Source organism: Corvus cornix, chromosome 14 (assembly GCF_000738735.6).
Source record: "Corvus cornix cornix isolate S_Up_H32 chromosome 14, ASM73873v5, whole genome shotgun sequence".
Lineage (NCBI taxonomy): Eukaryota > Metazoa > Chordata > Aves > Passeriformes > Corvidae > Corvus > Corvus cornix.
In genome coordinates this window covers 9,076,172-9,091,214 of record NC_046344.1, presented here as the reverse complement: position 1 = coordinate 9,091,214, position 15,043 = coordinate 9,076,172, and the positions used below count along the sequence as shown (strand labels likewise).

General features: G+C 39.0%; 1 protein-coding gene across 1 annotated transcript; it reads left to right on the top strand.

Moving 5' to 3' along the window:
- Positions 1-12,862, top strand: RRN3 (RRN3 homolog, RNA polymerase I transcription factor). Its single transcript, XM_039560400.1, has 18 exons — positions 1-100; positions 228-331; positions 816-872; positions 1,711-1,800; positions 1,888-2,017; positions 2,458-2,517; positions 2,977-3,040; positions 3,521-3,590; positions 5,700-5,798; positions 6,407-6,502; positions 6,953-7,088; positions 7,860-7,990; positions 8,626-8,756; positions 9,554-9,738; positions 10,023-10,131; positions 10,548-10,700; positions 10,906-10,993; positions 11,377-12,862. The coding sequence occupies exons 2-18, from the start codon at positions 239-241 to the stop codon at positions 11,533-11,535; spliced, it is 1,851 nt and encodes a 616-aa protein (XP_039416334.1). The 5' UTR covers positions 1-100; positions 228-238; the 3' UTR covers positions 11,536-12,862.
- Positions 12,863-15,043: the final 2,181 nt, after the last annotated feature.

Here is a 15,043-nt window from a genome sequence, read left to right as displayed (position 1 = left end):
CCGCCGGAGCGGCATGTGGCGGTGCGGGCAGCCAGGACGCGCCGGGCGCGGGGTGCGGCGCCGCGGGCCCCGATAGCGGGGGCGCCGCCGCCACCGCAAGGCAAGGAGGGACGGTGGGGGGACCCTCGGGACGGGGAGCGGCTCCTGCGGCTCTCCTTGCTGAGGAGAGGGTCCGAGGGGTTCCCCGGGCCTCCGAGCGGTGCTCACGCGGCTTCCCCTCCCCGCAGGTGTCGTGACCATGCTGGGAGCGGACGAGTTCATCAGCTCCCCGCCCAGGAAGACTGTGCGGTTCGGGGGGACCCTGACGGAGATTCTGCTCAAGTACGAAAAGGTGACTGCGGCTTCTCGGGGCCTGCGCTGCGTCCGGGCTGCTGGTTCCTGGGGTCATTCCGTGAGAAGACTCGTTTCGCCTTACGCAAGACCGCGTCTGAAGGCTTAGGGAAAAAAACTGAAGGCAGCTGAGCGTTGTAGGCTTGTGCCAGGCGGTGTTGCTGTGTGAGTGAAAAGATTTCCCCCGTGAGTCAACCTCAGTGGCTGGGTGGATGTAAAACCTGGCTTATGCCAAAGTGTGCACAGGGATCCAGCTGTGTCTGCAGGGAGAGCAGCTGAAAATGAGCTAGCAGCCTCGGTTGTCTTCTGGGACAGCACCCTGTTACTGCTGCTGCAGCCTTCCTGAGCTGCCTTGCCTCTCTTGTGTTCTTGATGTACCTGTTCAGCAATAGTTGGTTGTTCAGATACATTGATGAAATTGGTATTTTTTACTGAAGAAAATACAAAAGAGAAAGTAATCTCTTTATTTTTGTTTCCCCTGCTAGGGTGATACCACAGATTTTGAGTTGTTAAAGCATCAGCTGTCAGATCCAGACATAAAGGTAAGACTTTGATAGTCAGGGGTCTGATGATTTAAAGTTTGTCTGAGTGTAATCACCAGACAAGTCATTCTGGTGCTTGCACGAATTCTTTGCTTTAAACATTTAAATTGTATTTAACAGCTTTTTTCTTTGTGGAAACCATCAGAATTTAAAAAATTGTCTATTTATACACATACATATATGCAGGATCGTCATAAATGGTGTCTCATGCTTACTGACTCTGCTGTACCCTTTGAGTCTGTTCCAGATACCATCTTTTCAGGTTGCTGATGCTTGATTATAGAGACACTTCTGTAGATCAAACTGTGGTTTCTGACTTTCATAGCCTTTAAGTTGCATCAAATTTTACCTTCTGTTCTCACTAAATCTTGTTTCATTATGCAGTAACATAGATATGCATTTAGTAGTTATACCCAGAAGTATTGTTTCACAGCTCTTCTGTATAGCTACAAGTACCCACATTTGCTGTTTCAAGACTTGAATGTTCCTTCTGCTTTAACTAGAGCAGAAGAGAAAAGAAAATTGAGATGGAATGCCATTTTTTAAAAATTCTTTTATGTTCTTTATGAGTGAGATTGCATGCCTTGCTCAGTCCGACTGAAGTATTCCAGGCAGGCTGTTGGTTTAGGAGTTGACATGAATGTATTCTGCATTCAAGAGCTTTCATTGGTGAGGACACAAACTTAAAGAAATTCCTTTCATATTAGTGTGAAAACAATTTGTATTAATCTTTGACTTGTAAACAATTCATCTTTGACTTGTAAGGATTTTGTTATTTTCTGCTAATACGTAATACTGTTTATTTGAATAGCTACCTGTTTTTTCTGCTTATTTTAAGGATGGCCAGATCATTAATTGGCTGCATGAATTTCGAGCTTCTGTTGCATATTTGACCAAAGAGCTTGAACAACTGGTCAGCATTTTGCTGGTAAATATCTGTTTGCTACGTGGGAAGATTAAGAGTTCAGTACTAGAAACGTCCTTCTTTGATATCTTGATCTTTGCTTACTTTTAGAAGCTGCCATGGTTGAGAAGGAGCCGAGAGGTAGTGGAAGAATATCTGGGCTTTCTTGGCAATCTGGTGTCAGCACAAACTGTCCATCTCAGGCCATGCCTCCGGATGATCGTGTCACAGTTTGTCCCCCGTAAGTTACTTCTCTCTTAATCTTCTTTGTTTGCTTATCAAAACCCCTAGATAGATAAGGTCTGTATAAATACAATCCATGACACAATTAATTATTGGGTTATTGAATTTTTTCGTGTTCATTGTGGTACAGATGGTTTTCTGTACCTAGATTTTAGAAGACATATTCTTGTTGCTAATACAGGTCCTGTTCTGAAGATGCCTTGGAAATGGATGAACTGTATAGTATTTTTACTACTAAAAAACCAAAAGCTGAAGTGAGGATCATTTTAGATGTTCTCAAGAACCTCCTGGTTCTGTAAATAAAAGTCTTTAAGAAAGTCTTGTCGCTAATTTTGATGCTTTAGTCCTGGTGGAGACTGTTGTCCAGTGTGTTTGCTATTGAATTTGTTACCTATAAGATTTATACAATTTTGATATAATAATCTCACTTTTTGCTAGCTCGAATAACCATCAGAGAAGATGATGTGGATATTTCAGATTCTGATGATGATGATGAAAGTGAGTATAAAGGATATATATATGCTGCTGTAGTGCCTTTACTAAAAAAGTATACAGTGCATGTTGCTCCTTTTTTACAAAATTAATTGGGCTGAGGTAAAGTAAAACATCAAGAAACATCCTTAAATTCCCAAGTCAAAGACTCTCTTGTACTCAAGTGAACCGTGTGCTGACCCACTCCTCATTACTTTCAAAATATTCCTGTTAGTGCAGTATCTGTAGGAATAGAATGCATAGGAAAACATTCCTAGTCCTAGATTGTTCAAAGCCAAAGAAAAGTTAGGAGTTGCTTGGTTTCCATTTTATTTACCTCAATGTACACCCCCGCAAAATAACATTTTGGCCAATGCAGTTTCCTTGGGAATCTTTCAATTGTGTAGTTGATGCAAACTGGTTTTACTGGTTCCTGATTTAGTTTTCTGTAACCAAGTGCATAAGAATACTTTTTTCTTTCTCTAGATGTTTCTGAAAACTTCGATACATGCCACAGAGCATTGCAAACTGTTGCAAGATATGTTCCTTCGTAAGTATAGAATCCCTTGGGTTTGTGTGTTCTTTCCTTGCAGATTTAAAGCTTGTGAACTGATGGGTTTTTCCCCTCTTAATTGGAAGTATAATACTTTGTTTCATTGCATGATTTTTCCCAGTATTCACTAACTGGTAGAATGCTATATATAAACATTGTGAAATTTCTGTCAGGCATCAGCAGCTGGAAATCCTGTTAACAGAAATGGGAAGTAGGAAAAGTGGTGTTGATAGTGGCTTCTATATTCTTCTCTAGTCCATAGTGATATTTGAAGTGGCTTCTAACAAGTGCATTGTGAAAGTTTGCCGCTTATTATCTGTCCAGTGATCCTTGCCAAACCACATTTTATACAATTGCTTACCTTAAAATAAAGTTACTGTGAAATAAGGTTATTCCAGTACGTCTTTAGAGTGCTGGAGTTCAATATTTGCAAACCTATAACTTTTAGGTCTGATTTTTTTTTTAAATTAATTATAGGACTCCACAGTTTCTCATGCCGATACTTGTGGAATTCTTCCCTTTCATTAATAAATCGGAAAGAACTCTGGTAAGAGCTGTGACTATTTTTGTTGATTTGTTCACCTGTTTTTCTAAATGTATAAATGTCATGTATAGTACTACAACTGATTTGATGGCAGTCAATGCAGATTTTTGAAGAGTACTGTTATATAGATATAATAATTATATATGTAATAACCATGTATAGTATTGTGTCTGTTTAGTGTAAGGCTGTCCAAGCATTCTGAATTCCTTGTGCATAAGCATTGTGCTCATCTTTAACATCACTGCATATCTTTTCCACAGGATTGCTTTCTTAATCAATGCACACCATAGACCTCTTTGACGAGGAGTCTCAGGGTTGTGCAGTAGGGAGACCTGTCTTATTTGTTATCTGTGGATGCTAAAAGGCAAGAGCAGAGAAACTTTCCAGCTCTGTAGCATTTGTGAAGTTTTTCCTTTCTCCTGCTTTAGCTGAGAAACAGAGAAATTCAGCTTCTCACAGCTTCTCTGTGAAAGCTTTCATTCTCATGCAAACTGGATGGATAACAGTTTGTAAGAATGTAAGCTATTTCTACACCTGCAAGTTGTTGTGGAAACTGTAGAATTGTTTTCAGTCTTGTGAGAATAATATTTGGAAATGGGTGTCTTACTGCTCAGCCTATCACCTTGAGAGGTGTGAGTGAATAAGCCAATCATGTGATTTCTTTATTGCGAACTATACTATAAAAGATGAGCTATTCATTAAATGAGGTCTTAGCTCTGCTTTGGCCATATCCTTAAACCTGCACCTATGTCGTGATTTCGCCGTTCTCTGGGAATAACAGCGACAGTTATCAACCCTGAAAAGTCTTTGTCAGAGGAACAGAGGATTTGATAAGCAAACCAGAGATATTACAGGTGAAATCCAAATCACCAGTAGTGTAAAGCCCTAAGCTGTTTTATTGCAACTTTGGTGTAGTGCTTGTGGGCTGAAAAACAAGCTGGAAACTTTTGACAGGTTATGGCTCTTGTTTGATCTTTATATTTACTTGTTCCAACTTGATATGTTGGCACTTTATGTTACAGAATGGCAAAGCCTTGCTCCTCCAGCCAAGTTCAGTTGAAGCTGTGTTTCGAACTCATCAAGTACTGAAAATTCCCCAAAGTTCTTTATATACCTTGCAATTTTTTTTTTAATTTATGTTTTTGTTGTTGTTGTCTTAATGCAAATAACTTTAAGCACCAGCTCCCTATCTGTAAAATGGGGGGATAATAGCTCTTAAATGATATTAGGAGATTTATTTACTTACTTAGCAGCTCGGTGAGGAACAAGATGTGAAGAAATGCGTAGCTGTTTTCAGGGCAAAGCTCAAATGAAGTGTAATAAAATATCATCCAGGCATTGTTGAATATTTCCAGTTTATACCTTCTCATTAAACTATCTCCATCCATTTTATGTACTGGCCAAGCCTGTGGAAAAATGAGCAAGATGGTCTGTGGAAAAATCATACGTGCTCATGTAATTAAAGGTTGTGTTATAATGCATATTCACAGGCTATGGTGTACTTAAATGTTGGCACTTTACCTGATTTTATGCACTGACTTGACAGTTTTGCTTTGTGAAAGTTGCAACGTTGTCTTTTGTACATATTTGTGTACACATGGGTGGGCCCATGCATGCTCACAAAACTTGTCTGTTAAGCTGCTTGGTTTATAATCAGAATGACTGAAGAGGCATAGCTGTGCAATTTAGAATTGTTGCTGGTATATTATAATAATCTGAAATAAAGATGCATTGGGTCTCATTTCAAGCAGTTCTACTATAGCTGGTTCTAGATACAGTGAGGCATATGCTTCAGTTTCCTAAAGAAAGTTTAGACATAAACTCCTGTGAAAATGAATACCTTCTCTTATAGAATCTTTACACTCTATCTAGAGTTAGTGGGGAAAATTTGCATGGAAATAGAAGATTAAGCAGTTAATGGTGACACAGCTTAACTACTGAAAGTTAATGTTTATGTTATACATGAACTTACTCTTGATTTAACACAGTCTGTTTAAACCTATTTCTGGGTCTTTAGATAAGAAATTAAGAGACTTGTTTTCTAGAAGTCCTTTGCAGAAATTTGACTTTCTGTTAACATTATTATGGATATCAATTAATTTTGTGGTTTAGGAATGTTATGTCCATAACCTACTGCGAGTTACAGTGTACCTTCCAGCTCTGAGGCTTCAAATTCTGGAGCTTATTGTTGAAAAGCTGCTGAAGTTGGATGTAAGTTTATTTTGTGTTATCTTCTATGGAAGGTCGGTGTTAAAATACACAGAGTAGGAAATGAAATACGCTTCAGTTCAGGCTTGACAAAAAATATGCTTATGATCATGAGTATAAACCCAGTCAAATTTACACTCCATTCCCAGAATAAAGATGTTCCCACACCTGAGGGTAACTGTATGGTGTGTACTGTTATACCCTGCCTGGAATCTCTGCCAGAATCCAAATAACTTCTTTTCTGTGGTGATCAGTGCTAATGTGCAGAGAATGTGCTTCCCTTTGTGTGGTTGATTGGTCGTGTCATCTCTTTGAAGTAAAAAGATTTACAGTCCTAAAAAAAGACAGGAGGTGTAGCACTGTAAATCATCACAGCTTTTTGCCTCACTGTAACAGTCTGGGGAGAGCTTATGTTGGGGAGGTAAAGTTTCAGAAAGTTTGGAGTGTGCATTCGTGTATGGCACATCATGTAGTCCCTTTTAAAATGTTTATTTAGTCCAGGACAAAATCTTGTTGAGAACTTACTCATGTCTTTTTTATGAATAATAAAAAACCAATTTCATATTATTGTAATGGTTTTATAGAAATTAATTTCTTGTTTGCAATTGTAGGTTAGCACTCCACAGCAAGATATCGAAGATGCTGAAGAAACTGCTAATAACTGTGCTAGTGAGGAAAAATCTACAGAGGAGGGACTTTTTGATATGGTTGGCTATCTTGTTCTATTAAAATTTTTTTCAGTAAAATTTTCACTTCTGAGGTGGCTGTGAGCTAAATGTAGGAATTCATTACTGCTTTGTTGTTACTGCACTACACACAGCTCTTGAAACCTGAACAGCTGATAAATGATAAATGTATTCTCAGGTATTGACTTTATTCATGTAAACACCCAGTGTACATCCAGCAAATCAACTTCATTATGTAAAAACACAAGCATTTGTGCCATACAGCTAGTTAAAGAATTCATGGTACTTGGCTTAGTGTGCAAAAATTTGCTTATACTGGATAATGGGATACTGCTTTGCTAAAAAAAAAAAAAAAAAAAAAAATGAAACTTTAGCATGTTTCTGAAAGATAAATTTAGTTTCACTTTTTCTGTAATTACTGTCTCCATGATTTGTGTATATAAGAGCTGCACGTGCCATTTTATCTACCAGGAGGAAGATGAGGACAGAAAAGGAAACAAAGTTGTCTCTCCCAGTATTGAGAGAATGGCCCATCCACTGGCAGAGCGCCTGGACATCCTGATGACCATCCTGTTTTCCTATATTAAAGATGTTTGCCACGTGGATGGTGAGTACACTTGCTCTATAACCAAATTTGTTGTTTTGCTAAGTAAGAAACACATAAGAGGAGTTCTTGCTTTCTGTGCTGCAAGATAGAGCAGAACTCTGCCATTATCAGCCTGTAGTCCACATTCCTGCCTCTGCCCAGGTACTGGGAGAGGTAAAGTTAGGACTTCAAAGGTTTAGTCTTCACTTGGAGACATTCTGATTCCATTAAGATGATACTATATCCTAACTGTAGTAGGGTATAAATGTTTTTATTATTTGCTCTACCTGAGTGTTAGAGTTATGGATCCTTTCAACATCACAAGGACTGGACGTAGATCAAAACAACCAGACACATTAATCAATTGGCTTTGTTACAGGGAAAAAAATATCTTCCACTGTTATGTATTAAGGGTTTGAATTCCTTAGATTTATGTATTTAAAACAATATTTAGAAACCATTATGCTGTATCTTCCCCATGTAAGTCAGGTGATTTATTTCTTAGTGGTTTTTTTCTTGCTCTTCTGAGTGAACACGTTATTGCAAAGTTTGCATGTCTGATGGCTTGTATGCACAGTCACACAGAGAGATTCTTCATTTACACCACCTTAAAAAGCAGTAGAACTGAACACCTGGATTTTTAGATGTCAGATCAACTGGGAAGTCAGGTTGGCAGTTTTTCTTTACATATTTTTTACTGGTGTAGAAAGATATAAAATACCACTTCTGCAGCACAAGGGTGGGGAAAAAACCCTGAAATGGCTCATTTTGTTCTGTTTCTTTGTTGTGTAGGCAAGCTCGACATCGGCAACACAAAGGATTTGTATCGGGATTTAGTTTCTGTTTTTGACAAGCTCATTTTACCAACCCATGCTTCGTGTCACGTACAGTATTTCATGTTTTACATCTGCAGCTTTAAATTGGTGAGTAAAAACTGGATTTAAAATGCGGCGTCCTCTGTCATTTCTGCACCTTGTTTTGGTTTTTTTTTACAAAACAGTTGTTCTCTGCTGTAATTCTACTCTGAAGATAGCAAGTACATCAGGAGTCATTAGTATCTTTGCTTTCTTTTCCTTCTCTGTTATTCTTTTCTTTTTTTTTATGGTTGCTCTTCCCATGTTGTTCATAAACCACTTACAGATGGAATCTTAGCAAGTGTGAAGGAACAAACTTGGTTAAAACTGATCTCTTTTACAAGAATCAGTTGGACTCTTGCACCCAAGACATGGTGTGCATGTTTCTTCAGTATCCCAAAACTATCTCAAAGATGCTGTCTGTTAGCTCTTTGATTTGAAAATCCTGTCTGCTGTTTGTTGTTCCCCCACCCCTCCATTTTCCCATCTCTCTCAACAAACTGTTCTTTCTTTTACAACTAAGTATAGAAAAAGAGAAATGAGTACTCTTCGATCATGTGTAGGAATAGTTATTTACTGCAGTTATAGGTAGATGTTTTTAATGGTTTGGTTATGGAAATTATGGGAGTTGAGTGTTAGGAATCTATCACTTAAACAGTGTCACCAGTATAACAACTCACAGTTTCTATGTATCTTTTTTCCAGGGATTGGCTGAAGCATTTTTAGACCATCTTTGGAAGAAACTGCAGGATCCAAACAATCCTTCAGTAATCAGGCAGACCGCTGGGAGTTATATTGGCAGCTTCTTGGCAAGAGCTAAATTTATTCCCATTGTGTAAGTTGTTGTCATTCATGAGCAGAACCAAACAATTCCTGCTACTGTGGAGCTTAAGTACAGAATTGGTCTTCTATTCCCACTGCTTTGCCACTAAGCCTGAATCAAGAGTCTTGATTGTCCTTTCAACAATACTGGTTCAGTATTGTCTTGAAGTTTCCAGGAAAGTTTTGCATGTACAGGATGCAGACTGATGATTGCTGAGGTTCATGACTTGTTGTTTAAGGCTTCACTTAGCAAGAAGTGCTGAGCATGGGTAGGTTGTGCTGACTTCAGGCAGAGTCATGGATTCCCAGTGTATCTGATGATCAGAAGCAGATATTTTTAGTACCCAATACTAGGCATTTATGCAGGCTCTGAAATGGGGAAGTAATTTGTTCTAGTATTTTGATACAGAAGAGTTAAAATGTCTTCTTTTTTATGTACACATTCTATATTTTTATGCTGTTTGGGGTTGTGACTTTAACACTGGAGATAGTTGGATATTGGAATTACCTGGAGGACATGGGTGGCATTGCTCTGTACTACCTGTAGCCAAGGATTTTAATTGTTTACTGTGTGTTTGTGGATTCATCTCATCTGGCACCCTGTGCTTTCACTGAGAGGGGTTTTCAGTACGGATTGATTCATTTTATGCTGAGATAAAGGAGAAGGCTCATAACAGAATCATTTTTTAATGAAGAGATTTTCTTACTGATGTTTTTATAACCACTGAGATTCTTGAATATTTGTTTAACATCGTTTCTGCACCATTCCAGGTATTATTTTTACACTTCTTTTTTCTCCTTGCACTACAGTACTGTAAAAGCATGTCTGGATCTTCTGGTGAACTGGTTGCATAAATACATTGATAATCAGGATACAGGAGCTAATGCCTACTGTGATGTAGCTCTCCATGGGCCATTCTATTCTACGTGTCAGGCAGTGTTCTATACGCTTATTTTCCGTCATAAACAACTTCTGGATGGCAATTTAAGGAAAGGTGAGTATATTAGGTTTGAAAGGATTCATTAGAAGTTTTACTGTTGCTGTGTTTTGTAGTGGTCAATTCAGTCAAGTATCTGATTGCAAGTTTGTTGTTGTGCTCTAAATAAAAGGAGGTGGCTTGTACACATGTTGAGGCCAGACCTCCACTGTGAGAGTGCCCTAGGATGTGCTTCTGTGGTGGTGTGCAGAGTGCAGGCTTGTCACACTGGAAATTCTTAGAAATTAAGTTCAGTTTATATGATACCTAACCTATATTCGCCCACTGTTCTTATTTTGAAGGTCTGTCATATCTGCAGAGTTTAAATTTTGAGCGCATTGTCATGTGTCAGCTAAACCCCCTGAAGATTTGTATCCCTTCTGTTGTCAACTTGTTTGCTGCCATTACCAGGTACCTACTCATTTACTTCAATTTCAGCTTGGTGCAGATTTTGTGTGTATCTAAAACCAGCACAGGGTTTTGTTAGGCACAGTATTGAATATTATCTGAGGCATAACACTGCCCATATTCCAGGTGTGATAAGTTTATTCCTAGTTCAGTTTCAATGAGATCCTGCAGTATTATGAAATGGATTGCTTTGTGTTGGAGCCAGTGTGGCTGTACTTGGCATAAAGTTTATAGGAGCTTAGAGGAAGAGAACAGACTCCTTACCTTGTGACTATCTTGCAAACTCCTAATATCAGCTGGAAAATGGAAGAGAGAAGATGTTTGTTAAAAAATATCTTTTTGTTTTCATACGATCCATCTGAAATTCTTGCTTTGGGTGTGCCAGAAGTGCTTATCTTCTCTTTGTTCCCTTTTTAAAGGAAATACCAGTTGGTGTTCTGCTACACGATTATTGAGAGGAACAACAGGCAGTTCATCCCTGTTGTGCGGAGCGGCACAGGGGGGGACCTTGTGCAGACCTGCACCAACCCCCTCGACAGCTTCTTCCCCTTTGATCCCTACATACTCAAAAGGTAGAATTAAAAAGTAAACAATGCCTTTGTGCCTTCTAGAAAATAATGACTACAACCTGTAGCAGTGTTTCTGCTGCTCACTTTTCTCCCTGATCCTTAGTACCTTTCATGTTCTGCATTTTAACCAGACTGTCAAAGGTTTAAATTAAAATGTACCCCTACTGCATATACAAGAACTCATTCTTTGCTCTGTTTCCTCTCTCAGATCAAAGAAGACTATTGATCCAATGTATCAGTTCTGGGAAGAGTTGAGTGCTGAAGATCTTGAGAATCTGAAGAAACCCATTAAAAAGGTAGTCTTCCCTGATCCAAACACAGTTCAGCTATCAGCTGCTTTTATTGCAGAATATTTTTTTAAGTAGATAAGGGTACACTATACATTTAGGGGGAACTGTGACTGAAATTTGGAGGCTTTAGGAATCTATTCATTCTTGTCTTGAGAGCACTTTTCCCTCTTCTACAGCACAGGAGCCGTGTTGTGCTCAGAAAATGGACATGATGATGTCACTGGGAAATCCACCCTGTAGAAGTGATCTAGTTCCCATATTTCATAATCAGAGTACATCTAATTCTTTTACCATTCCAGCTGGTCATGACAATCACAGTGTAAATCCAGGTCTCTATTAAGATTTGGCAGTATCTTCCTGCTCTCACTGATCCTTTTAAATTTTTGCAGGGTACTTCTGAAGATGAAGACGATGACTTTTTGAAAGGAGAAACCCCTCAAAATGATGGTGTGGTTGAAATTGCTCCAAATTCTTACGAGTCCAACACACGGAGCCCTGTGAGCAGCATTGGCTCCCCTGCAGACTGTTACGTGCCATACCCACTGTGACATGGACAATCAGAAGGGAAAAGGTTGAAAATTGTGTGCAATGTTTTGCTCTGGAAAGAGACTTGAGCTCAACTTTCCAAACTGGCAAATATTTAAGTAACTACATTTAAGAAAAATTACTGTTTCTTCATCATCAGATTTCTACAGATATGTTATAGTAAAGTCATATGTTGCTAGAAAAGCTGAGAGAATAAATAGGGTGATATTTTACAAATTTCACATTGAAATGGTTTTTATGACTTAGAAGGATTTTTTTTTTTTAATAATTTTTTCTGACTCTTCAAAACTTTGTTTACTAATGTTTCTCTACAAGGTTTTATATATCAGGGGTAAAATTCTGGAGTTTCTTCTGCAGATTTGCGTGGGGGCCAGAATTCCACTGTCAGTGCTCTGACTCTGATGACTCTTCTTGAGTTGGTTTCAAAGTAATGGTGTAATCTCTCAATAGGCAGGGCATGAATCCAGTCTGACAGTGGTTCTTCTACACACATCTCCTCAGCTTTTCCTGTCTGTAGAGCCATACTTGGTGAAGCCACTTGCTAGTGGGAAGCATACTCAGACAGAAAGCATTATCCTTCCTTAAATCTGTAGCTGACACACACCTTTCCCAGCTATGAAAGTTCAGACACGTAAAAGTGATGGTTGTTGGAAGTGTTGAAAATGAGGAAGTAGCTGAAAGTATTACTTGTAGATAGTTTTCTTTGGGGTGCTTGTGAAGCACTCTGAGACAGGTATTTATTTGCAGGATTTGAAGTCTATATGTGAATGCTGAAAATAGGAAAAAAAAAAAAAATCTTCCCTTGTGGAAAGGAAGTGATGGTGTCAATGGTGTCCTTGTGTTGTCCATGTGTCTGTCAGTCAGTGTAGAGTTTCTCTGCAGAGGTTTCTTGTCTTCTTTTCATGGTTGCTGTTTTAGATTTGAGTAAGAATATAAACAATGGGAAAAAATAAATGTTATTTGTGTAACATTTAGTTGAAAATTTTATGCATTTGGGACTAAACTCTAATTGCCCTTCTTTAGAATCTGAACTTGGAGGCTTTCAAGACAACATTTTTATTTGGAGCCAATAAAGTTTGATGTAAACAGTGCAATTCTTAACATCCTTGAGAAAACCACATCTCTGTATGTAACTGAGGTGCCCTCTGTGTAGCCTGACTTCTCAGAGTTGGGGTGTTCAATCTGACAGACTGCAGAAATGAGTTTTGGGGATACTGCAAAGTGCATCAGTGGATCTGTTCATCACTGTATAAACTGAGAGGTTTTGGTTTTAACTGTAGTCCTCTTTATTGTCAGTCGTGAGTAATAAACAATAGATTTCCCTCTGAAGTAATTGCATTTTCTCATGGCATGGAAGAACCCTCAGATCAACAGCAAGGAAAACATCTTTTGAAAGATGCCTTTCAGACACTACTTCCAAAATGAGGCTGTGAAAACTTTCCCAGTTGTAATACCAGGTATGTGATTCAGGAGCTTCCACATATCATTAAAAGCAAAAAGAAACAACCCTTAAGTGTAATGTGCAGACATTGAACTTAAACAGTTTTAACTTGTTCTGGAACCTGTGCTGTGACAGCTCTGGTTTGCTCTGTAATTGCAGCCAGGTGTGCTGGCAGGTGCTGGTGTTTTGCTAAAGGGACTTTGTAAATACCAACAGCTGTGAGAGGAATGCTCATCCCTAGGTGCAATTTTGTCTCACCTGAGAAATGCAATGTATCTTTTGAAGAAAGCATTTATCTGGTATAGAACCATGAAGTCATAGAATAGCCTGGGTTGATGTCTTAGGTTACAATGTAAGGTGTAACCAAAAGTATGTGTTCTATCACCATCTTCATAAGCTGTTCCAACCAGGTGGGGCCGTGTTCTTTATCTTTTCCATGACACACCCCTGGTAACTCCCTCCGAGGGCTGTCTTCTGCTAAAGGGCCATCCAGTCTCACTGCATAACTCATGAAATGACATCATCCCATTGTGAGATGCTCCACCCAGGGGGATGAACCAAGCATTCCTACCTGGCTGTAATCTGAGGTTTGGAACACCACAGTCAGCCTTTACCTACTGGATTCCCAGAGGATAGAGCTACATAACCACCACTGGACCTTCAAAGGAACACCAGACCTTTCTACAGGATCACTGCTTCAACAGAAGCACATCCACCACTTCAACAGGACTGCAGCCACCATTTAATTGGGCTGCTACCACCACCCTGCCCAACAGGGTGCCAGGTTGTACTCTGACTCTGTCAGTGTTTCTGTACTCTTACATTTATTTTAATTTTCTTATTAAATTGTAGTTTTGACTACAATTCTTTCAATGCTTTCAAACTAGCACAGAAGCTTAGAGAATAAATAGGGTGATGTTTTACAAATTTCACATTGAAATGGTTTTTATGACTTAGAAGGATTTTTTTTTTTTAATAATTTTTTCTGACTCTTCAAAACTTTATTTACTAATGTTTCTCTACAAGGTTTTATATATCAGGGGTAAAATTCTGGTGTTTCTTCTGCAGATTTGCGTGGGGGCCAGAATTCCACTGTCAGTGCTCTGACTCTGATGACTCTTCTTGAGTTGGTTTCAAAATAATGGTGTAATCTTTCAATAGGCAGGGCGTGAATCCAGTCTGACAGTGGTTCTTCTACACACATCTCAGCTTTTCCTGTCCCAAGATTTAAAAATCTCATTTGAAACTTGTGTTTGATTCATCCCCTGGACTAGTGCTATAAATGCTGCATGAATTTGTTTTCTGCTCTAAGCATATTTAGAAGTGTACACATTTTTCTGTGTTCCTACATCGTAGTCTTATTAATGAGCACTCTGTAATTGTTGGGTTTACTGCCTTTTGTTTCTGTGGATATTTTTGAAAGATATTTTAAAGTCTTTGTTGGAGTTTGCATGTGCTTCAAAAATTAAATTTAGTCTGCGATTTTATTACCTTTTTTATTTAATTTATCTTAACTGTTGCTTTCAAGCTGTGAACCAGCTGTTGACTTTGAAAAAACATTGTTCAATTTGAAAGGAGCATTTTAAAGCTTAATGTAATGGCTGTAAGTAATTACTACAGCAATTATATTCTCTGGTGTTGTGCGTCACTCTAACAATATTGGAGGCTGTGAAAAAATGCAGGAAAGAAACTCAGCAGGTTCAGGTGTCTCAGTTTTGCCTGCAATGCCCAGCATCTCTCTGTCTGTGTAGCTTGGTGTCCCTGCTTGAATTACGGCAGAAAATCAGGAGCTGCACTCTGTTGTGGCTCCATGTTTGCCCAGCAGGAATCGGGGGCTCTTGGCTTCTGCTCTCCTTGGACTGGAGATGGGTTTTGCTTTTTCCCATGTGGATGGATGGTAGATATGCTGCTCTCCTGCTTCCTCCTGACTCGTTCCAAGATACTGTGTGGAATTTTGGGGTTGATTTTTCTTGAGCAGCTGTGTACCCACCTTTCCTGATGCCCATGATAGCAAAGCTCCTCACGAAGCAAACAGAGAGTCTGACCAGGAGGGGAGATCTTGGTGTCCT

What these genes read in the sequence shown, in the direction of transcription:
- RRN3 (XM_039560400.1), top strand. Translation starts at nt 239, where the DNA reads ATGCTGGGAGCGGACGAGTTCATCAGCTCCCCGCCCAGGAAGACTGTG. An exon ending in CGTGTCACAGTTTGTCCCCC is followed by an intron (nt 2,018 to 2,457) that starts GTAAGTTACTTC and finishes ACTTTTTGCTAG; the next exon opens with CTCGAATAACCATCAGAGAA. An exon ending in AGGAGGGACTTTTTGATATG is followed by an intron (nt 6,503 to 6,952) that starts GTTGGCTATCTT and finishes TTTATCTACCAG; the next exon opens with GAGGAAGATGAGGACAGAAA.